This window comes from Balaenoptera acutorostrata, chromosome 12, assembly GCF_949987535.1.
Source record: "Balaenoptera acutorostrata chromosome 12, mBalAcu1.1, whole genome shotgun sequence".
In the NCBI taxonomy this organism is placed as follows: domain Eukaryota; kingdom Metazoa; phylum Chordata; class Mammalia; order Artiodactyla; family Balaenopteridae; genus Balaenoptera; species Balaenoptera acutorostrata.
The window spans coordinates 35,636,073-35,661,729 of record NC_080075.1 but is presented as its reverse complement, the minus strand read 5'-3'; the positions used below and the strand labels follow the sequence as shown (position 1 = coordinate 35,661,729).

General features: G+C 37.5%; 1 protein-coding gene across 1 annotated transcript; it reads right to left on the bottom strand.

Annotated features, from left to right (window-relative positions):
- Positions 1–3,070: 3,070 nt before the first annotated feature.
- Positions 3,071–23,591, bottom strand: C1D (C1D nuclear receptor corepressor). The gene is made up of 5 exons (XM_007189764.2): positions 23,498–23,591; positions 8,046–8,192; positions 7,212–7,278; positions 6,854–6,909; positions 3,071–3,934 (listed from the first exon to the last, which is right to left on the bottom strand). Exons 2-5 carry the CDS (start codon positions 8,181–8,183, stop codon positions 3,770–3,772), a joined length of 426 nt encoding a protein of 141 aa, XP_007189826.1. The 5' UTR covers positions 8,184–8,192; positions 23,498–23,591; the 3' UTR covers positions 3,071–3,769.
- Positions 23,592–25,657: the final 2,066 nt, after the last annotated feature.

Genomic DNA, 25,657 nt, shown 5'->3' with positions numbered 1-25,657 from the left:
TTTCAACATAGGCTCTCAATAGCTAATACTCACCTAATATGAAAATGAAGGCATTCTTTTCTATTTCTCCTAATCATCTCATTCAAATCCTATCACCATGAATTTCCTGGGTACTTGGCTTTAAAATACTGTACTACTATAAACTTTAAATTCAAGCCCTGGATAGGTCTACATTCATTTCAGCAGAAGCATCTTGAAATGCTGAATTATCATCTTCCATTTCCTTCCGTCATTTATTGCAGCTGCTAAACTGAAACGGCACACCTTAAAGGCAACACTAAACTGAAAGGAAATAATAAAAGAGTCTCTTAAATGTTTCATTTGTGAAAGCTTATTTTTCCTGCCATGAAATTTTGTGTACTATCTGAGATATATCACTTACAAAATTGACATCTTGCATGCAGTTATTTTGCCACGATACACTTGCCAGACTTCAAGGTTTTGGGGAGGGGGGGGGGTCGGAGGGAAGGGACTGGCATGTTTTCTCAACCTTTTATAAACAGGTAAGTAATAAAGAGCTAGGCTGGTTTTGGTTTTTGGCCTAAGATTGGGAGTAGGGGGTTCCAGAATTAAAATTAAGCCTCAATTGCCAGTATATATCACTCTAGCTACCCCCTTTTCTGGATAGCTTTAACTAATCTTCCTGGCTATATTAAAATCATACCATAGAATAAACACTTTAAAAGGAACATCAGGTCAGAGGGTGGTTGCTCTCTGAAAGGAAAACGAATCTGCAAACCAAAATCATTCAAAGCATTTTCTTGAAATCCTGCTCACAAGCAATGTAACAGCAAATTAATCAAGTAGAACAAATCTGCAGAATAATGTAATAAAATCTGTATACTCTTCCCCCTAACATAATTGTTCATGAAAACTATAAAATGCTAATATATAAAATAAGGAAAATATGGTTTGTATTTCCAAAACTGATGAGTTTTAGACCAGGATATAGGGAAAAGAAATGTTTTTATTACTTAAGTACATTCGGATCACATTTATATAAAATAGGTTGCTATTCAGTTAAAACAGCCCCTGAATTTATCAGAGCAAGTTTACTAACTATTCTATGAAGGGAGAAAACAAGATGCCGGTGCTTCTTTTTCTCTGCTTTATCTACCAAACTTAGCTATTACATGAGGCTCCGAATCACTGTTCAAACCTTTCTCAGTTAATGTTACTTTGTAAAGCCAGAATTTCTGATAATTTATTGCATAAAAGTATGGTTTAACAGTATTATAAGCTAAGTGATTCCTAAAACATCTTTTTCTCCAATGACCTGCACTTAGGAAAACGTATCTATATTCAATATATTGTCCATTTTTTAAGCATTTCCTGTATTTCTAGTCAATTTTTAAAGGCTCATTTAGAAATAATACTAATCCATTTCTAATAGCTAAGTAGAACAATTTTTTAAATTTGCAGGGTATCTTAAAAACCAATCAATTTGACATAACCTCAAATTCCAGGAATGTAAACCATAATTCAAGCTTCAGTTTTCCTCTTAAAATATTCTACTTTACTAAAATGAATTCCCATCCTGCAACTATGAACAATAAGAAAACTGGGCTTAAAATAATATTAAAAGACTAAGTCTCATTATTTAGTATTAGATTAATAATCCATAATTCTAATCTTAAAAGTATCTATAGCTATAACCCCTCCAGTTTGTTAATTCCCAAAGAGATTAATACAAGATATAATTAACATCTAAACTTAGAGCAGACTGCCATTTGGAACAAACTATGTTAACAATAACTGTACCACAGTCAAATAGATCAACCCATCACCCTTTATGATTCTCACTAAGGTTAATGAGCACAAGTTGTCATAAATTTTCCAGTAACTCAGAAAAACTGGATTGAATGAAAAGACTAGTTTTTTCATAATACTTAAAATCGAATAAAGGCTGGAGTTGTCTTATCTGGAACCTAGCACAGTATTTAGCAATGTAAATGTCATTAAGTATTTGTGAAATGAATAGACAAAAAATAAGCAACCCAATACACTTACTATCACTCAGCTCCTTACTATGTGCTAATAAGTACTTAAAATCATACATAATAAAATGGAATACACTCAAATTGTTTTTTACCTCTAATAAACACTTTAAAGAATTATTCACTTAAGAATTTCCAGTTTAAGAGAAGGTAGAATTGGACTTTCACAAACCAATAATTTGGCTAATGATTTTCTGCAACTGCATGACATTTTTCATTTAACTTTTTTTTTTCTTAATGAAATGAGAAAATATAAAGAAATGCAAGCTATAACCTTTGCAATAAATAATACTAGGCCACTATATTTGATCTTAATAACATTTATTTCTCTCATGAAGAAGTTACTTTAAAAAAAAATTTTTTTGAATTTTGAGGGGACGAAGGTGAAAAAAGGAGTGAACTAACTATAAATGTTCTTCCACTTCAAAAATTGTCTGACATCTGAGCCAGACGACTTTCTGCATCTATCAGTGACTACCTCTTCATGTGTCATAGAAAGAGTTCAACATGCGTTACAAAATCCATTACATTTTAAGACCATTTCCAATATCTGCTACCATAAATCAAGAAATCCATTTATTCAAGGTTACTTAAGGAGAATTAGTCACAAAAAATTTTAACAACTTCATTTTCAAAAATTAAAGTATTTTACTGTACTTGGCATTCCTATACATAATGATGTGAATTCAAAGACTGAAAGCATTAAGGGTATATAATTAAAATTCATGGGCTTAGACATAAAAAAATTCATTTAATATTTAGAATTCTCTGTAGCAAATACTGCAGAAAAATAAATCAGAATATAAACACAGTGTAATCTCCTTTGGATGTCTCCTCTGCTTAAGTGGCATTAAATAACATACAAAGTTGTTCCAAAATACTTCTATGTAATTGCTATAGCCTCAGAAACATACAATAAAAAAACCTGAAAACATGAGGCCAAGAGACCTGTGGGCACTATTCATAAGGAACAAAAACTCATGAATTCCCCCATTCCTAAGGATTTCTAAAAACTACCTTCCTAATTTCAAGAGAAAATTTACTCAAAAGAGAAAAATAAAAAACAGGTCAGCTACACAACATTTACAGCTTTATTGATAGGGTATAGCCATTATGCCAAAATTCAGCCATCAATATACAACTTCATTTCCCATCTAAAGTTAATGAGAATATATTTTACTTTAAATGGGACATAGTGGCAAAGCGCCAAGAATGAAAGAATAACCTTAAAAGTCTTAATTTCATACTTCAAACATCACAAAAAGCAGTAATTCCCAAAATCATGAAAGCATAATGAAATAACTTCACAGAAAAAATGGACATTTAAGTCATTTCTTTCTTTCCAAATATTATATAGTGAAAACAGATGTATTCAAAACTTCAGCATACTTCATAAAATCATTATTCATCGAAAATAGACAAATGTTTGCAAAGAACATTTAACTTAAATTTCATAGTTGCTTATAAAATGGCACTTGAAAAACTGACCTATATAAGGAAATAAGAGTCTTGTCAAGAGACAGTAAACTATAAATATAAAATATACCACAATGTTAAAAAACCTCATAATGTTCTATAGGAAAATCAATAAGGATAACTTAATCTTTCTGGGGGAAAAGTATTTAGCATTACAAATTTAAAATGCAAATTTTACACGCGAATTCAATATGGAATACATTTAAACCTTACTATGCCACATAATCATCATCTATTTTGTGGAAAACAATAAAAATTATGTACTTTTTCAATATGTGTACATCCAAATCAAAAGGTTAACTTTTACTTTTTCCTTTATTGGCAACTTTGGATGCATTTTTAGGTTTTGGTTCCCATAGGGCATTTTTTACAAATCTTGAAGCTGCAGCCCTGTCCAGCTTGCCAGCCTTTTTCTTGTCTGTTATTTCCTTGACTCTGTTCATGTATACTCTGATTCTCTCCTTAAAGACAAAAAAAGAAGAAAGGCAACAGATTTACTAAGCTGTTCACCACTAAGTTCTATTATACTATACCGCAGTTAAATTCAACAGCTTTGTATTTATTCCTTATTGAGTGGTGCTAATAAGTGCAAAGTGAATAGGATAAACACATTGCATGTTCTCCTGGGGTTCACAGTCTGAGGGGAATACAGATATTAAAAAAGTCATTTCAGAACTGTTCTGAGTGTTTCAAAAGAGGAAGATCTAGACACTACAGAGATAAACATTTAATTGTTTACATGTGGTTATACTAAATTTTTCAATTTAGCATTCACCTAAATCCACATACTAACTCTCTTGTATCTGAAGCCTATAATCTAAAATAGAGCTTTCGGGACTTCCCTGGTGGTCCAGTGAGCAAGACTCTGCACTCCCAATGAAGGGGGCCCGGGTTCGATCACTGGTCGGGGAACTAGATCCCACATGCATGCCACAACTAAGAGTTTGCATGCCACAACTAAGAAGCCCACATGCCACAACTAAGAAGGCTGCATGCCACAACTAAAGATCCCACGTGCCGCAACTAAGACCTGGCGCAGCCTGAATAAATAAATAATTAATTAATTAAAATACTAAAGCTTTCACATACTTTCAACATACAAACTAAACTCGCCAGAAATTTTTCTAAACAGGAAATGGCTAAGGCAGTATTTAACTATTTATTTTTCTGTGTTACCTTCATGTCACAATTCCAGTAAGTATAATGAAAATACAAGATCTTTTTATCCAATGTCATAGTTCTGACTGAAAAGCACATGATATTTTCTAATGAAATATACAGTTCTAATCAGACTTTACAAGGTGAGAAACATACTAGGTTGCTGTACCACTTTGAATCTTCTGAGACCACTAATCAGAATAAAGGGCTATTCTATACTTCAGTTGGAGAAATAAGGCGTGAGAGCTATAAAGCAGCAGAGTAAATGATTGATCACTGCTTAAAAGCAAGTTTCATTAAAATAATCAAAACAGTTATAGAAACATACACAGAAAAATGCAGAACCTTAGAATTTTTTAATCGTAAAAAACTGACAACCCTGCTCAAAACCCTCTCGTGGCTCCCTGTTTCTCTGAGTAAAAGCCAAAGTCCTCACAACACACACCCAGCCCAGCCCTGCCCAGAATGATCTTCCCTCACAAACCCGCACGGCCAGCCCTCGCTTCCTTCCAGTCCCCTCAAGTGTTCACCTTGTTAATAAGTGCTGCCTTTACTACTGAAAATGGCAATCCTACCCAAGCACTCCAATGCCTCTTACTCTGGGCTATTTTTTTCTTTTTTTCCCACAACATAACTTTCTAACATACTATATCTTCATACGTATTTATTATTTGTTGTCTGTTTGATTATGCTGTTTGTTTCCCTCCACTAGATAGTCTGGCACCTGCCACAAAGGCAGGGATATTTATTGGCTTTATTCACTGAGGAATTATCTCACTTGGAAATAATGCCTGGCTTCCAGTGGGCATTCAAATATTTGTCGAATGAATAAACTATTTTCATTGCCCTTCCCCATTCATGAAAGATATGGCAAATAGGCTTCCTCTCACATACTAACTCTGTGATCAATTAGTGACATCTGTCACAAGGTCAGAAAAGGGGAATAGGTTTATGGATGCTTTTCATTTATCAACCCTTGTCCAAAATATAAATGTACTCCTCCATAAAGTGGATTCTGAGGGAAAAACACAGATGATTTTTTTTCCAATGACAGAATTAAGTGTTACACTACTCCAAATAACTTTGTGTTTAAGAGAAGAAAGAGGAATTTTATAAATGTAAAGTCCATATTAGAAAGGTGAAAGCAGATGATACAATGCATACTTCTTAAGATTTAAAGCCAGTATCACTTGTCAAATCAAGCTCTGTGGATCATATTGCTTTATATTTTTGCCTTAAGTATTTTTCACAATATCTGTATTTAAAAATAAATGTACTTTTCTCCCAAGAAATTTAAAAGAAGAAAATGTCTTAGTCTACACATTTAAAAATTGAAGAAAACAGATCTGGTTTACTCATTTTTTAAAATAAATTACCAAGTACTTTACTAAGTTATAAAAAAAATACATGTCAACCACCATAAAACTTTAGAACAATAATACAGTGTCAAGTGTATTTCACATATATATTTACCTTATATTTTATAAACACAAAGAATAAATTTATTAATATTCTTATTCATAAAGCCAAGTCAAGAAGGTAACCATAAGTTTGATTTCTAAATCTTTTTCTTTCAAATTGAATGATTTAATTTTTGAAGTCAGCAAAAACTCCAAGATACCAGACCTTATATAATATACTATACTTATACATCTAAATGGAATACAAAGACAAACCTATAAGATTTATTACAGGTTGTAAATATGTCACTAATGCAGAATTACTGGACAGTACACATACAACTGGTGCCAAAAAAGCTTTTAGCTTTGTTGCCGAAGTGGATTCTTTACTGCTGAGAAAATGAATTAATGGAAGAATTGAAACGGTGGAGGAGAAACTTTCCCGTCTTGGCTAGTAAATCAACTAGAATATACTTTTAAGAATTGCATAAGAGTTTAAAAAAAAAAAACAGGCAGTTGTAGAGATGAACAGGATTTCAAGAATTTATAGGAAAAATAATATAGCAGTTATAAATAATTACTAGAATCGTGACATTTCCCCATCCAGAGATTTATATAATATATGGAACACCCTTCTCTGACAAAGGTGAGAGAAAGAAAAACTAAAGGCACGATGAAATCTGGCTCACTTTCGTAATTTCATCCCTAAATAATTCTGTTCTCCACAATTCGTGTGATAAAGGTACTGCGATTTTACCTTTAGAAACACTACAACAGACATTACACGTAAAATAAAAAGAAATCGATCCACTGCAATCTTACCAATTCCTGCTTTACTGGATGTTCCTTAGGATTAACTCCCTGCGTTGCCAAATAAACTACAAGAGAAAGATTTCATGGAATAAAATGCATATATATTAATTAAGAGCATTAATTAAAGAAACTCCAGTTACAAAAAGGAAACATCACACAAATTATTAACTAAATCTTAAATTATTCAACCTCTTTGTGATACTAAATGTATGTGTGGCTCATGGGCATCTGGTATTCTGATTTAAAAGAAATAAATATCTGACTATTAAAATTACCATAAAGTATAATTGCTAGCATTTAAAAAATAAGTCACCTTTGACATGATAAATAATTTGCTTTCTAATTAACTCTAAAGTAATATACATACCCCAAAACATTGAATTCAATGTGTAAGCAGAAACTAAATCCACTTTTGCTTGTTCAAGTGGGTCCAACTATTAAAAAAAGAGGGAGAGAGAGAAAGAGAAAGAAAAAAGAAATACAAACTTTGAGCACCATCACATATTTTAAACTTTCACCAAGTACAATGTATCAAAGAAGTGTTTTTTTCACTTCCTATAATCCAATAATCAAACCAAATAATCTGGAAATAATTTGAAAAAAGAAAAGTTTTGTTAACCAGTGATTTTTGCCCACAAATTTTCACTTCAGCGTACCATCTTTAAGTTAAACAAGGAATGTGTATAATCCAAAATTTTAAAAAATTCTTTTGAATTATTTTAATTTCAGGATTTACAATCTGGGCTTTGTATGTCAAAAGTAATTCATCAATATAAACATTGTACATGATGCATTTATGTATAAGAAGCAGGCTAAAATGCTTAGGCAATACCAAAGACAGAAGAAACATAATGAGATTTGTTTTAGACTGTCAAAGTCAATTTACTCTTTTTGTCCTATAGGGTTTCCAGAAACCCTGATAACATCATTGTAATACTTAAAAGGTCAAAGATAGAGTCTGTCAAAAAGAATGCTGGGAGAGCTTTTTTTATTCAAAACCAAGTCAAAATAAAAATATAGTTAGGAGGTATTTCCTAAGCTTGGAGTTTGTTATATTTTCTCCTTAAAGATATCCAAACACTTAAAAATTGAAATAAAGGGGGAAAGGGGCATATATCATGTATCTGTTTCTTCTTCTATATATTTCATTAACATAGCACTCGGTTTTATGAATTACATTTTTAGAAACTACTTAAAATACCTTCTGCAACAACTCATTTCTAGAAACAGACATCATGGTCTTCAGCATCTCATCCACAGCACCAATGGAATTCTCAAAGGTTGATAAATATTCATGAATTTCTACTGGGTAGTCTTCATTAATTTCTTCGCTTGCCATTATGACCAACTGGAAAAAAATTAAATTCTTAGTTCATACTGGAGACAGAGAATGCTCTCTAGGTTACAAAAAAAAAAAATTAATAGGTCATATCGTATGTTTCAAAAGTGCTAAAAGAGTTAAAACCTGAAGTTAATTAAACAAATCTTAGAATATAATTCTGGAGCAGCCACGTTTAAACTTCCCCTCCTCTTAGGTTGCTGGGGAGTGGGGGGTGGGCCGCCAGGATGGGACCCACCCAAGTTCATTAACGATACACATATCAATCCCTCAATCCCTCGATGCTTTTTGAGAACTAAAGAGATACGACTACCAAACATGTTATATCAATAATAAAAATCCTACATTTTAAAAACTTTCTGTTGAAGTTAAAGACCAAGCAAAGCAATGAAAGTGTGATAAATATACCCTACCCCCTAATGCTTGCTGAAAAAAATGATAAGCAAAGCTCTTTTTTTAAAAAACATACATATTAGCACTTCTAAATTTAGATGTTGATCTAGCAGCATGGTATATTAAACCAAAAAATTAGAAATCTTAGGTCTGAAATATTTTACGATTATTTATCACTAAAATAAATTTTCAAGCCTATATTTATATTTCTATATACTCTTTAAGCTTAAAATATTAATAAGAAATTCAAGAGTCCATAGATCACATAAATTCTGTAAGCAGAAAAGATGAAACATGGGAGAAATAAACTATATGGTTTTCATTTAGGCTAGAGCATACCTTGACATCCCATTCTTTAAAATTCACATTTACATCATAGTATTTAATAGCTATATGCGGAAAAGAAAAATCCACATCAATGTATTTAATATGGTATCTAAGATCAAATTTCAGAAGCAATTCCAAGCCATTGTACCATCCTTAGGTTTTATTAGCTGAAAATACCTCTCTCATTACACAGATAAGGAGAACATCAAGAATGTGCAAAATAACAAACAGCATAGCCAAATTGAAGTAAAGGGACTCACTCGGGCTTTCCACCCTGCCTGATCACTGACTTTGTTACCTTAGATAAATCACTGAATCTCTCTGGGCCCCAAATATCTCATCCACTAAATAAGGCATTTGGTCTAATGATCTCTAAAGTCCCTTATAATTCTAAATGTTATGACTATGTCATTTAAGTTTTAAAAGTACTACTTGAATATTTAGTCACAATATATCCACATTTCTATTCAACAAGTAGTGTCCACTGAGACATCTGGTTTCATTTCAAATTTAAAAAAAGTGAAGTCCAGGGGACTATCACTACTCACGCTGTGAAGTTACTATCCAACTACTGTGCAAACAGCAATTAAACAAAGGACTATGAGAAAAGAAAACCACACAGGAAAGAATTGTGACTTCCTATTTCAAACAGTTAACTGAAAACACGGATTTGCCTCTCATCCGTCCCAGAAAAATCTCTCCAAAATGACAGAAGAAACACAAAAATAAGTCCATAGTAATGCTGGAAACCAAGAAGGGCACATATCCATCAGCCGACCTCAACAGCAGAAATTTTTATAAGCTAAAGAGCAAATGGGATTAGACTGATAGGGAACAGAACCAAGGAGCCTGCAATCCCTTACGAACAAAAGAGAAGGAGAATCTAGGAAGAAACCCAAGATGAAGGACAGTAAGAGGTGAACCATGAGGGCTGAAAGCTGCTAAACCAATCTCGCAATCTGTGAAAGGACAGCTCCAGCATCTACTGCCCAGATAAAGGTGTAAGTACAGGGACAGACACAAATATAGAGAAGACTTGATATTTCTTTTCTTCACATAAAATTTTAAACCAATAAATTTGAAAAATCTGGATGATAAGAATGAGGTGCTGGGAAAAAAAATTACCAAAACTAACCTAAAAAGAAGCACATAAAACAAATAGATCATTACACAGACCAAAAAAAAAAAAAACTTTAAAGAAGTCAAAGATCTACGCTCCAAAAAGGTTCCAAGTCTAGAAAACATTATAGGTAATTTCTTCCAAACCTTTAAGAAACAGTTAATTTTTATGGTATTTAACTGTTTAAGAACATAGAAGGAGATGGAAAACTTAGATACCTACTTCATAACATACACAAAAATAAACTCCAGATGAATTTAAAAGATAAATGTATTAAAAGATTATATAAAATATGTAAATAATCCAAATGAAACCCAAATGCTATAAAAGGAAATGGCTGACAGACTTAAATACATAAAAACTGAAAAAACATCTATATGGTAAAAGTATACCATAAGCAAAGTTAAATGCAAGAAACAGCACGGGAGAAAATATTTGCCAAAATACAACAAAGGATTAGTCAGATTATATAAAGAGTTCCTACAAAGCATAAAACAGATTAAAATAATGAAGATCTCACCCATCAGATTGGCAATAATTTTAAAGACAGGCAAAGTTTGACGTTAGCAAGGGTATACACTGGAGGTGGAATATAAATTGGTACAGATTTCTTAAATGCACACACCCTTTGACTCAGGATATTCTCTTCAGAAAGTAGCCTACAGACATCCTTGTATACATGCATATAAAGTTATTAAAATGGACTCCGCAGACTCTTCTCTTAAAGCGGGGACTTTGCCTTACATCAATTTTTCTCTCTGCTGGATCATTGCCCATAAGCTTGAAACATTTTATTCCTCCATCTTAGATAAGAAACAAAAGAAACACCTTGACTTCATATCCCCCTCCAGCTTAAGCCCCATTTTCTATCTCCCTTTTAGAACAAACTCCTCAAAAGGGTTGCTAATATTGAATACTAGAGTTCCAGTTCCTCTCCTTCCATTCTTTCTTGAATCTACTACAATCAGGCCCCTATTTCTCACTCAAAATTGTTCTTGTCAAGGTCACCCACTCAGCCACACTGTCAAATTCAATGGTCAATTCTCAGTTCTCGTTATTTGACATAGCTGGCTCAGTCTGTCTGGTTTCCAGGGCATCACATTTCCTTGGTTTCTCTCTTAGCTCACAGGTTGCTTTCTTGGTCTTCTTTGCTGCATCCTTTTCATATCCTCAAGCCTCTTAACCTTGATGTGCCCAAGGGCTGCCCTTGAATCTCTTCTCTAATTTACTCTCTAGGTGAGCTCTGGGTTTAAACTATATTAATAAACTGATGACTCCCAGGTTTGCATCTCCAGCCTTGACCTCGCCACTGAACTCCAAATTTAATGTCCAACCGCTTACTCAGTACCTTGGTTGGCTGTTAATAGATTCTCAAATGTAATGTGCCCAAAGCCCAATTCCTAATCTTGCTTACTTTATCTTGTAATAACCTATAATGGAAAAGAATCTGAAAAAGTATATGTATGTATGTATGTATGTATGTATGTGTGTGTATATACAGTAAGTTCCCTACATATGAACGAGTTCAGTTCCGAGAGCACGTTCGTAAGTCCGATTTGTTCGTAAGTCCAACAAAGTTATCCTAGGTACCCAACTAACACAATCAGCTATATAATACTGTACTGTAATAGGTTTATAATACTTTTCACACAAATAATACATAAAAAACAAACAAATACAAAAAATAAAGAAAACATTTTTAATCTTACAGTACAGTACCTTGAAAAGTACAGTAGTACAGTACAACAGCTGGCATACAGGGGCTGGCATCGAATGAACAGGTAGGAAATAAAGATACTGTACTACTATACTCTATACAGTACTGTAAAGTACACAAAAGGACAACCACTTGTAGAGGATGCATGCACGTGACAATGTACGCCAGACACTTGAACTAACTTACATGACTGGACATGTGAACGTACATTTGCATCTTTGAAAGTTCACAACTTGAAGGTTCGTATGTAGGGGACTTACTCTGTGTGTGTGTGTGTGTGTATACACACACACACACACACACATATATATAACCAAATCACTTTGCTATACACCTGAAACTAACACAATATTGTAAATCAACTATGCTTCAATGAAAAAAAAAGAAACTAATCTTGCCTACTGCAGTCCTCCCCATCTCATTTCATGGCAACTCCACCTTTTCGACTGCTCAGACCTAATATTACAGAATAGTCCTTGACTCCTCTTTCACCCTATCTTTAAAACATATTCACGTCCTACCACCTCTACTACTACCACCCTAGTCCGAGCCAGTCCGAGCCATCATTGTGTCTTGCCTGTATTGTTGCAATAGCCTCCTAAATGGCTTCCCTGTTTCCATTCCAATAGTTTATTATCAAGAAAATGATCATCTCAAATCTAAGTCAGATTCTATCATGCCTCTGCTTGGAAACCTTCAGAGGCTTGCCGCCTCACTCAGTAAGAGACAAAGTCCTTATAATGGCCGAAAAAACCCTGACTCTCTGCTGCCTCCTCTGTGACCTCATCTCCTCCCACTCTGCCCCTGGCTCACTCCATTCCAGCCATAATGGCCTCACTGGGCATGCCCCTATCTCAGAGCCTTTGGACTTCTCTCCTTCCTATAATGTTTCTCCCCCACCAATGGCTTCAAAGCTCATGACTTCACCTCTGCCAGATCTCAACTCAAATGTTATCTATTGGTAAAGCTTTCCTGACCATCCTATTTTAAAATGCATACCCCTCTTCTCATTCCCAGCACTTCCCATCTCCTTCTTCACCCTTCAGGCCTCAACAGCATCTGACATATTTCACTTATTGTCTGTCTACCTCCAAAAGAAGGTAACTACATGAAAACAGGCAGTTTTGTGTTTTGTTCACTAACTGCCTAGCAGTCGATGAACATTTGTTGAATGAAGAAATTATAACCAAATACTGGGAATAATCTAAATAGTCATCAATAGGGGAACAGTTAAATGAATTATACCACATCCATCCAAAAGAGTAAAAACAAAGAAGTAAATCTTTATGTAGTAATACACGATAAGTGGTGAAAAAAAGTCATAGAACATAGTATATAACACATAATGTGTCTAACAGATGCCATTTATTTTTTAAAAATGTAGAAAAAGGTCTGGAAGGAGACATACAAAAATAGACATTCTTTCTGAGAAGGGATAAGAATTGGGAATGGGATCAATGCAGACTCATGTTTTTAGTTCTTCATTCTTCGTTGTTTAAATTTCATTATTTCAAAAAGCATGTATTAAAATTGTAATAAAAATAAACAATCATTAAATTTAAATAAAGGTATATTTTAATAAAGTATTTTGGCTTTTAACAAATACTGCAAGTATAAAAAACACAAAAAAGCCTTTATTTAAATGTGAATTTTTCATCCAATTTTTCTATTAGAAAATATTTCCCCTCTCAAGATCATGATGGGGACTTTTCCTGCAATTATTCCTTGTCCCTAAGCCCCAGTAAACAAGTAGTTATTTATTGTTAAAATGGGTTACAGTGAACACTGAAAGCAAGGCAGTAAGTAAGAATAATGACTCTCATTAAATCTGAACTGAACCACTTGCCTTTTTCCTAACTAAAAAATAAAGGCAAGGGAGACTGAAAAATAAAGGTTCTTCTATTATCAGAAACTCCCCCCAATTCAAATGATTTCTTCTAACATTTTATACAGATAGTTCCTGAGTGTTTGTTCCTTCCACAGGAAGCATTGCCAAGGAGGGAGCTGCAGAAGCCGCCCTCTGTCCCCTTTGTTACTCAGGTGCCAGGATGAAGCAGTGGACGGATGGTTATCAGCAGCCAAAGCCAACACCTGAACCCCACTGCCTGTGAGCCAGGCACTACCCTAGGCATCCACACACACTCATTCATTTACTCCTCACACACAACAAATGGACCCACAGTGAGTTTCCGTAACTTGCCCAAGACTGTACGTGGTAAATGTCCAAAGAAGAGAAAGAAGAGAACTCACGCCCCTCTGCCCCTCACTCCCTGCCCGGTTCTACAGGGACTCCCCACCCCTCCACCTACTCCTTCTAAAGCGCAGGCTGCAGAAGTGGAGAAAGTGGAAGAGGGCATGAGAAAAGGTGCCTCTCTTCATCCCTCAGGAAGGTCTGGCTGAGACTCAGGGGCAGAGGGGAGAAACCCTGCCCAGCAATCCCTACAGGACGTTACTGCCATTCCTTCCCTCCTCTCGTTGGTGATGAGAGCCACAGTACCGACAGGAGAAAAGGAGGGGCACACGACATCACCTACCTCCTCCCCTCCATTCTCTGCTTCAGGGAGCTCAGTGCAGCCTGGAACCTGGAAGTCGCCCCTCATCGCTTCCTCAGGCCCCAGTGCCATCAGTCCTGTCAATACGGCCTCCTTAATCTCCTTAGTCACAGGCTTTCCCCCATTCTCACTAACTAGATCATTTCAAGAGCCTTGGAGTCGTCTCCCTACTGTCAATTTCTCCACTCTCAATGTTAGGATGTTACAAAACGTAACTTTTCTATAAAGATAGTCTGGTCATGGTACACACCCCTGCTTAAAACCCTGCAATAGCTTCCCGCCCCCTTGAAGATAAACTCCAAACCCCTTATATGGATGTGAGGCCCTTTACGATGTGGCCCTTGCTTGTCTGACTAGCCTCATCTTTCGTTGCTCCCCTCTTCCAATCCTATAGCTGTAGCCGCCATGGCAGTTTTCCAAATGTTCTATGCCCATTCAGTCTAACCTTCCGCCTGTGTGGTTCTCTATACATGAACCACCCTTCCCACTTCCCTTTGTTCAAACCCTGCTTATGTTTGGAGGTAACATCAGGTTTCCCTTTAGTGGATAAGACTTCTCTGAGTGCCACCCTCCCGTTCCCTCTGTCTGGATAAGCACAGCTACAGGTTCTCATGTCACCTAAAACACTATCTGGTGACATGTGTTGATTCACTTAACTTTGACTACAAGCTCCCTGAGGGGGCGGTGTCATCAATATGACACCGCCATGCTGATGCGTCACCAGTGGCTGACACACAGAATGACTTTATGTCTCAACTTGCCCAAGAGAGTCCCCATTTATGTCTATTGTTTCAGCTTGCATCTGCTCAGCTCCCCATTTCTCTTTCAGAAGCCCCAGCTTGAGCAATAAATTAGAGGGTTACGCTAACAAAAGTAGGTTCTCTGACCCTTGCCACCACTCCTCACCCCACTTTGTTAGAGAACATGAGAGCCTAGAGAGTGCCTCCTGGTACCAGCTGGGGTTCAACCAGAGCAGCGGAACCAGTAGGAAGTATTCTGAAGAGATGTACTGCAAGAAACTGGTTTATGCAATTGTGGAGGAATCTGCAGGGCAGGCGAGCAAGAAAGAACATGCTGGAACTCTTGGCTGCAAGCTGAAACTGCTGTCCACGGGTGGAACTTCTTTTTCGTCAGGGAAGCTTCAGCTCTGCTTCTAAAGCCTTCTAATTAATTGGATCAAGCCCCCCCAGATTATCTAGAATAATAAAAGTCAACTGTTTGTGTATTTCGATTATATCTACAAATACCTTCAGAGCAATACCTAGTTTGGTGTTGGACTGAATGGGGGCTGCAGCCTCGCCAAGCTGACACATCAAAAAGACCATCACACTCCTTTAAGCCTCCAGAACTACAGCCAGGAAAGGTATATTCCTGGCATCACAAATTGTTGCTCTGACAACATTTTTCCACAATAGACATGTTATTGATGATTGTCAGGTTCCCAAGTAATAAAACTAGAGTTCAAATTCCAGTTAACAAATGTGGAAGAAATCATAACCTTTAAAAAAAAAGAAAATCACCATTTTGCAACCCTTAGTGAAATTACAGATTCACGTAATGTTCACCAACAGATAAAAGGGGACGTTTACAATAGAGAAGTGAGACTGTCACTACCTGAACCCACAGATCAGTCTTCATCACTAAAAGCATGACATAAACTTATCATGAACCTCCTGATGTGAAGCAATGTGACATACACAGCAGCGTCTGTGTAGCATTTCCAACTCCCCAAAAAAGTTGAATCTGAATCTAACTGAACCTTTAGAGCTAACTTTCAACTTACAGGAGGATAAAGAAACAAGTTCATGCCACAAGAAAGCAAACACACAAATCTGGAATGAGAAATACTCTATAGGACAACTGACCTGGTTTCCATAACAAGTTAATGGCATGAAAAAAAACTAAGAAAAGGGAGAGGAGGGAGAGAAAGAAGAGATCTAACAACCAAATGGAATGTGTAGACCTTGTTTGGATCTGGATTCAAATAAACTAAGTGTAAAACGATATTTTTGAAAGAAAGAAACCTAAACATGGATCGGGTACTAGATGACACTGAGAAATTATTGATAATTTTGCTATGAAATTATAATTCAGCTATAAAAATGGCATCACAGTTACATAAGAAAATACCCCTATGATTTAAGGATGTAAACTGATGCACATAAGGGTAAAATTACAAGACATGTTGAATTTACCTTAAAAAAAAAAAAAAGCTAGCCTTCAAGGATTCACCATACTTTGAGGACAAAGATAAGAACTTATGTACATTATTTCTATAGTGAAATTAGATAGCCAACGCACAAATTAACTTTTAGAATATAACCCAGTTCATAAATTGGGGAGGGCTTCCCTGGTGGCGCGGTGGTTGGGAATCCGCCTGCCAATGCAGGGGACACGGGTTCGAGCCCTGGCCCAGGAAGATCCCACATGCCGTAGAGCAACTAAGCCTGTGTGCTGCAACTACTGAGCCTGCGCTCTAGAGCCCGCGAGCCACAACTACTGAAGCCCGCACGCCTAGAGCCCGTGCTCCACAACAACAGAAGCCGCCGCAGTGAGAAGCCCGCACATCGCAACAAAGAGTAGCCCGCCCTCTCTGCAACTAGAGAAAGCTCACGTGCAGCAATGAAGACCCAACACAGCCAAAAATAAAAATAAATAATAAAATAAATAAATTTTTTTTAAAAACCTCCTAGGTTTCAAAAAAATAAATAAATTGGGGAACACCTAAATAGAAAGTATAGTCTAGAATACTCGACTACATCTCATTTCAACTCCAAATATAATTTGGGGTGAGGGAAAGGTAGGTTACTGGGTGTTCACCAGCTCTGTGATAGTTGCAAAACAACTTATAAAAACAAGACAGAGCCAGTGGCCTCAAATGAGGTTTGTATTGTATTACTAACCTTTCCAACAAAGGCTGACGTTCCAGTCTAATTACTTCCATAATGTCACAAATTTCCTTCTAAAAAAATCCTGATGCCTTATATCTTTACTTGGCCCTTACAAAAATGTATGCATGCAAAAATAAATTTAAAAACCAAGTCTAAAGTCAAATGAAAAACTAGGGAAAAATATTTGCAACATTAAGACAGATAAAAGAAGCCTCTGCAAATCAACTTAAGAACAACACACAAGAATACCTACAACCCGGACTTCCCCGGTGTCACAGTGGTTAAGAATCCCCCTGCCAATGCAGGAGACATGGGTTCGAGCCCTGGTCTGGGAAGATCCCACATGCTGCTGAGCAACTAAGCCTGTGCGCCACAACTACTGAGCCTGTGCTCTAGAGCTCGTAAGCCACAACTACTGAAGCCTGCGCACCTAGAGCCTGTGTTCTGCAACAAGAGAAGCGACCGCAAGGAGAAGCCCGCACACCACAACGAAGAGTAGCCCCTGCTGGCCATAACTAGAGAAAGCCCGTGCGCAGCAACAAAGACCCAACACAGCCAAAAATAAATTTATAACAAAAAAAAAGAATACCTACAACCCAAAAGAAAAATGAACAAAGAAAATCAGCAGTTCACATATAAAGGAATCCAGACGACCAATAAGCAAAAATAAAGCTATTCAATCTTACTCATAATTAAAGAAACATAAATCACCAGAACAAGATGCCAATTTTCTTTTTAACATCTTTATTCGAGTTAATTGCTTTACAATGGTGTGTTAGTTTATGCTTTATAACAAAGTGAATCAGCTATACATATACATATATCCCCATATCTCTTCCCTCTTGCGTCTCTCTCCCTCCCACCCTCCCTATCCCACCCCTCTAGGTGGTCACAAAGCACCAAGCTGATCTCCCTGTGCTATGTGGCTGCTTCCCACTAGCTATCTATTTAACGTTTGGTAGTGTATATATGTCCATGCCACTCTCTCACTTTGTCCCAGCTTACCCTTCCCCCTCCCCGTATCCTCAAGTCCATTCTCTAGTAGGTCTGCGTCTTTATTCCCGTCTTTCCCCTAGGTTCTTCATGACCATTTTTTTGTTTGTTTTTTAGATTCCATATATATATATATGTTAGCATACGGTATTTGTTTTTCTCTTTCTGACTTACTTCACTCTGTATGACAGTCTCTAGGTCCATCCACCTCACTACAAATAACTCAATTTCGTTTCTTTTTATGGCTGAGTAATATTCCATTGTATATATGTGCCACATCTTCTTTATCCATTCATCTGTCGATGGACACTTAGGTTGCTTCCAGGTCCTGACTATTGTAAATAGAGCTGCAATGAACATTGTGGTACATGACTCTTTCTGAATTATGGTTTTCTCAGGGTATATGCCCAGTAGTGGGATTGCTGGGTCTTATGGTAGCTCTATTTCTAGTTTTTTAAGGAACCTCCATACTGTTCTCCATAGTGGCTGTGTCAATTTACATTACCACCAACAGTGCAAGAGGGTTCCCTTTTCTCCACACCCTCTCTAGCATTTATTGTTTGTAGATTTTTTGATGATGGCCATTCTGACCGGTGTGAGATGATATCTCATTGTAGTTTTGATTTGCATTTTTCTAATGATTAATTATGTTGAGCATTCTTTCACGTGTTTGTTGGCAACAAGATGCCATTTTTCATCTGTCAAACAAGCAAAAATCAAAAAGATTGATAGTACTTAATATGGGCAAAGATGAAGAGAAACAGCCTCTTATTTACTATTAATTGGAGTGTAAACTGAGCATTTTGGGGGGCAAATTTGGCACTATGCTTTAAAATTGTACATGCACAAATACTTTGACCCAGCAATTCTACGTCTCAAAATGCACATTTTCACACAAGATAATGTTTAAGGATGTCCACTGCAACACTTTTTAAAAACACACTTTAAAGCAGGGAACAACCACCATGCTCATTAGCAAGGACTGGTTAAATAATTTATGATATATTCATTCAATAAAATACTCTGCAGCAGGGAAAAATATGAAGCAGAGCTTCGATTCCTGAGATATATTAAGTGAGCAAAAACTGAAGAACAGCATTTATAATACAACCCATTTGTTTCTAAGAAAAAAGATGTATGAGTGTGGACGCATACTTCTATATGCATGTAAGTTTCTTAAAAAATACAAAAGGAACTGTTAACTATGGTTACTTCTGAGAAACCAAAGCAGGAAGGTAAAGGAGCACATTTTATGTTATACTCTCAGAATTAGGATCTCTAAACAATAATATATGTAACATATTACAACAGTACATAAGTTTATAAATAAAATTTTCAACTCTCTGAAATTTTGTATTTACTTTAGTTCCGAATATGCCAGATAAAATGGCATTTGCCCCCAACTCAACAGTTACAATCAAACCTATATTCTTGGGACTTCCCTTGTGGCACAGTGGTTAAGAATCCTCCTGCCAATGCAGGGGACACGGGTTCAAGCCCTGCTCTGGGAAGATCCCACATGCCTCGGAGCAACTAAGCCCGTGCACCACAACTACTGAGCCTGCGCTCTAGAGCCCACGAGCCACAACTACTGAAGCCTACACACCTAGAGCCCATGCTCCGCAACAAGAGAAGCCACCGCAATGAGAAGCCCACGCACCGCAATGAAGACCCAACGCAGCCAAAAATAAACAAATTTATTTTTAAAAAAACCCCTATATTCTTTAGCACTATTTCATTCAAAGAACTATATGAATGGATTGCCTTCCCTACACCTAAATTTTCTAGCCACCATAAGGCCACTTCCTCCCTATTGTCATGGTACAAAAGCCTTTCTAGCCTCGTGCTCTCTAGAAACTCCTCCTAGAGTTGTTGTGAGGACTCCATGCCACCAACACGTTTGGCCTGCTTAACTCGGCTCCCTCATCAACAATGCTTTCTCAAGGAAGCATTCCCTCTTGCCTCACAGTAAGTCACATCCACTAGTTATAGTCTCACAGCACCATGTATTTCTCCATATCATTGTTGTAATTTTATATTTCTGTGATTATTCGATTAGTGTCCATCACCCACACTGGACTGTAAGCACCTTGGCTGCAGGGCAAGTCTTTGCTCATATACACTCCAAGTATCAGGGTAGCATGTCATAGATGCTAAATAAATATCTATTAAAGAAATGACTCCTCAGTGCCTGGCATGTAGTCAACGTTGAGTAAATGTGGAGTAGGTGCTAGGAAGAGAGTAGGGATAAATAAAGCAACTGTCAGACAACCGAGAAAGGACCCATTTGAAGGTGGGTAGCCTTAATTTGGGTCTTTTGTGAATTTCTTTAGCAGGGTTCAGTAGGCCTGGAGCAAGAATGGTAATCCAGAATGAGGAACTGACTAATGGATACAAAGGAAAGGACTTGCAAAAGCATCTTGAAGACAGCTGACTGGGAGGTATGGCCGTGAAGGGAGAGAGTAAGGCTTTTTCCTCTGCTTGCAATACCCCCTTCCCCCCACTCCTCCCCTGTCTTCTGGGCCTAGTAAAACCTATTAATCCTTTAAAACCCACATCAAATGCCCTCTCCTCTATAAAGGCTTCCATATTTCCCAAACAAAAGTAGTGTCTTCTTCCTCTTTGCTCCCAAGTTTCTCCAGACCGTCATCACTTATCCATTAATAACACTCCTCCTCATTTATCTTGATAAATCCAAAAATGTCAGTCCTCGTTTATCTATCTGATCCATAACTTGCGTCTGAGAACAGTGAACACATTACTCCACCCTGAATTCCACAACACTAGACTCTCAAAACTGTCCTTGTCCCCCGATGGATGTTCTTTCTGTCTACTTTGTTGGGTCTTCATCTCCCCAAACCTATAAAGAGTAAGATGCGTAAGGACTCACGTCTTGTACTGCTTTTCTGTTTACATTCACTCCTTTGGCGACTGTCTCCAGTCTCACGATTTTAAATACCAACTAACAACTCCCAAATGTTCTTTTCCAGCAATGGCCTCCCCACTGAACTCCAGATTTGGTAGACTCAATTGCCTACTCAACATCTCCACTTGGATGACTAACAGAGATGTCAAACTTAACACATCATAATGAACTCCCAATTCTCCCTCACAAGCCTGCTCCTCCCATAGTTTTCCACTTCTCAGTTCATGGCAATTAACCATTCTAGTTGCCCAAGCCCAACACCTTGACAGTTCTCTTACAACCCACATTCAATCCAGAAGCAAATCTGCTAGCTTTACCTACAAAATACATCCAAAATTGAACTGCTACTCACCACAGTCTTTCCAGCTGTGAAGCTGCTATCATCTCATCTGAATTATTACACCTTCCTAATTAGTCTCCTAGCTTTGCCCTACCCCTCTCTCCAACAACTTGCTCCTAACACAGCAGGCAGAGTGATCCTATTAAAAACCTAAACCAGATCATGTCACTCCTCTGTTCAAAACCTTCCACTGGTTATTTACCCACTGTATCTCCACGTGATTAACATAAAGTCTTGCCACATACTTAATAACTATTTGTTCACTAACTAAAAACAATGAAAGTAAACTGGAACCAAATTTTGGAGAATCTCAATATCAGATTAGGATAGTGACCATGTGGATCCAAAAGAAAATATATAATAATGTACATTCCAGGGCTGTTTCCATCCCTATACTAAGTAGAGTTACATACAATTATGAACTAAGCCAGGAACAAATCCAAAATATATATAATTTGGGGGGAAAACTAGAGAGACATCCATAAATGTTGCATCAGAATTCTATTAATGTAATGACTTTTTTGCACTGCATTACCTTAGATGATAGTGAAATGTATATATAACAATCTTTCCATAAATATTGTTGTCTTTGGCAGATAGTCTACGCTAGTGCAGCCTGTAACTCTCCTTCATACTTAGAGTAAAATCACGGAGAAAAGATAGAGATGCTAGCCTCTAAAAACAAATTTATCCCGAAGTCTCACAGTAGAAAAAGATATAAATTACAAAGAGGTTGCTCAAGATCGAGATGAATAATTAAATCAGATTACAATGAAATTACTTCAATTGTTAATTCTAACGTTTAATTCGAAGTGTTTTCAAAATTATTGATGTGAACCAGTAAAATTACCTTCCAAAACTATGGAAATTTGCTTATGACAATATTCTCATCTCCTCTCAGGTGTACTGTGCAGGTTAAATAAATAATATAGGTAAAGTTTTTAGAACAGTGTCTGGCTCAGGACTCAATACATTAACTAGTAATACTAGCTATTATTTTACTAAAGTGAAAATGATCAAACACCCCAACCCAGTGGGGACTACTTAGGGCCATACTTGAAGGGTCAACTGTTTGGAAACAGTGGCTAACTGAGATAAAACACATAAAGAGCCATTTGAAAATTTTAAGACTGTTATGAAAAATTATATCACCTCTGAACTGCAATACATACAACACAGCTATCTGAAGACAGCTATAACATCTTTTGACTCAGAACCGTTCTAATTATTTTGAAAAAACATTGTTCACACAATCATTATTTTCTCTTTCAACAAAACGGTGAGCTCTATCATTTTCCATCAATCACAAACAGTTCTCGGAGTTTCAATAGGAATTATTTGGTTATTTTCGAATCCAAAGTCAACATTCGGTTAAGTCTCGGGTCAGTCTACTATCAGTCCAAAAAGATTAGTAAGTGGCCAGCAAACATCTCATTGGGACAGATACATCTTTATCAAGCCAAAACTGTTGCAGTCAACAAACAGCAAGACACAAAAGATACTTTCAAACAGAAGTTTCAGTCACGCTAAACTTTCCTGGGCCGTAAAGAAAACCCACTTTTTTGAGATTCCATTAGATTTCACCTTAAGGTCGAAATTAGCCTACCATCTCAGGTGGGCTAATATTGCAGTGACAGGCAATGCGTGATCATGTATGTGAATGATAACGGATGACACGGGAAAGCTACTCCCCTACATCTGCCACTTTGGCCTTCCTCCCTCAACCAGGTTTGAAGGCAACTGAAAATTAACGGTGAAGTCACGTGCTCTTAATTTCTCCGCCCCCCAATACTTGAGAGGCGGAGCTAAGAAGCGAGGAAAAAGCGAAAAGGCCGGACCCAGAGACGTGAAGGGCCAAGGTAAGCCGAAGCCAGCAAGCAGCCACAGGAAAGCGGAAGTGGGGGATCTTGCCACGACGCTGCCCCAACGCTCGCATTCGCGGAAGGCTACGCAGCCCGGTCCCCCTCCCCACAGTCAGCCGGAGGGTGACAGGGGGCTTCCAGGAGAAGCGAACTTAAAAGCACGAGAAACTCCAACCCCAGCTCTGAATAATACCTCGCGGGCCTTCCACTCCTGCCTCCCAGAAAGCAGTCGGCGGCGGTGACGTCAGTGGCGCGCCGGCTCTGCCCGCGGCGCGAGCGGCGCTCTCCGGTGACCTCACGCTGCTCGCCCCGCCCCTTCGCTCCTTTCCCTTCCGCCTTCGAAGGCCATTTTCTAACCGCGCTGCAGGCCGAAGGTGTGGGAGGTTGTTTGCATTTGGCGAACGCCCACCGGATTACAAACTGAGCATATTTAACCAGAAAAAAAAAAATGTTAGTTACTAAAGCTTTGTGCTGGTGTTTACGTTCGCTGAAACTCGTTGCAGGGCCCAGGTTCTTACTACGCTCCCATTGTCCGCCTCAAAATTAGCCTCCAAAGCAGCTTCCCAAGTTATCCGTGGTGGAAGTTTCGGGTTCTTTGTTTTTCCAACCCATCGCTACGAGATACTTTTGTAAAATACAATCAAAATGAATTGCTTGAAAGATGGATAAAAAGGCAAAAGAGAAGCCCAGATTTCTAATTATTTCAAAAAACATAAAACTGCACTGCAATAAATGAAATCAGAACAAACGTAAGAGGAAAAAAAGACAAAGACTGCATATTGCTACTTGAACGATTAGGAGCATCGTTTTTACATTCCTGACTTTATTCCACAATCGTAATTTAACAAAAAGTTATGCATGAAATAGCGATTCCATATATTAAATGCCTACAAAAGCACTTTGAACAAACACCGTGTGTGTCAATATCTAAAGTATTTTAAGTGGCAAATGAGCTTTCTTGTGGTTTGTTATTCTAATCTACAGGGATTAAAGATAAGGCTTCTGGTTGAGGGTGGTGAGTATCTAAACTGTTTCTCTGGGTTTTTTTTACACTCAGTAGAGAAACAGAGATAAGTTGATGGGAATGGGAGAAGAGTTTTCAAAGCAATTTCTGCGAGCTAAGAATATTCATTTTTTACTTTTATCTGAAATAAAACAGGGACTTCCCTGGTGGTCCAGTGGCTAAGACTCCATGCTCCCAGTGCAGGGGGCCGGTGTTCGATCCCTGGTCAGGGAACTAGATCCCACATGCCACAACTAAGAGTTCATATGCTGCAACTAAGGAGCCAACTAAAGATCCCAGGGTGCCGCAACTAAGACCTGATGCAACTAAATAAATAAATAAATATTTTTAAAAAGTAAAATAAATGATGACATTTCCAAAATTCATCTTCAATCCTTCATCAATTGTCAGTTCCAACAATTTATCCTTTAAAGTTATCTTTAAGATTAAATTATCTCTTGATGAAAGAAATAGATTCCAGATTTTATACATAGTTAGAGTCACCTCAAAATATCGCAAGTTGCAATGTGGTCCTACTACATATGACTACTACACAATCCACACAACATGGGACTCACAGTTTGAGTTCAACAACATCCAAACTAATCTTATACCCTACTCAAGAAAACCAGTTCACAGACCTTAGTTGTTAGAGTGATGCCAAATTGTCATAAAAGTTTTTAAATGATTATTCTCAATCTCTACATTCATCTCATTGTGGACAGGTAATAACAAATAGTTTGGAGATGGGCGCCAGTCCAGAGATCACATTTTCAGTAGCACAATCCTTGAGAGTTGGGTGCATAACCTTACCAGGAAGACTGTTGAGATCTGGGAAGACTGAAGCACCCAGAATAACTCAGAAGCTGACAGTACATCCAACACCATAGTGATAATGAGGCTTCAAGGCAAATTGTCAGACCTCGTGTCATTTAGGTCATCAGGAAGCAAACACTGAAATGGAGTTAGTAGTACAAGAGGTTTGAGGTGTGGGGGAAGCAGAGATGTCTCTGAAAGATAAAGACGTAGGAAGCAGGATTGAGCAAAAAGCCTCAGACCGTGATGGACATCTGACAGGGTCTCACCACCCCAACAGTGAGTTCCAGAGCAAAGACTGCCCCTTAGAGGAGACCACATTGGGCAGAAATGGCCAGGCACTGGCACCCACCTCTATATTCAGTCATTAGCAAGAGCATGGCATCAGCTTAAAAACGGAAGTAGAGCCTAAAGATGCTGCCAGATGGCAGCTCTCAGTCAATTGCACTTCTACCACAGAACGGTAAATTCTTTCTTAAAGGGAGATCTGAGGGGCACATTGCCTGAACTGCTGTACATCTAACCATCAACACC

What these genes read in the sequence shown, in the direction of transcription:
- C1D (XM_007189764.2), bottom strand. Translation starts at nt 8,183, where the DNA reads ATGGCAAGCGAAGAAATTAATGAAGACTACCCAGTAGAAATTCATGAA. An exon ending in ATTGAATTCAATGTTTTGGG is followed by an intron (nt 6,910 to 7,211) that starts GTATGTATATTA and finishes TTTCTCTTGTAG; the next exon opens with TTTATTTGGCAACGCAGGGA. An exon ending in ATCCAGTAAAGCAGGAATTG is followed by an intron (nt 3,935 to 6,853) that starts GTAAGATTGCAG and finishes TTTGTCTTTAAG; the next exon opens with GAGAGAATCAGAGTATACAT.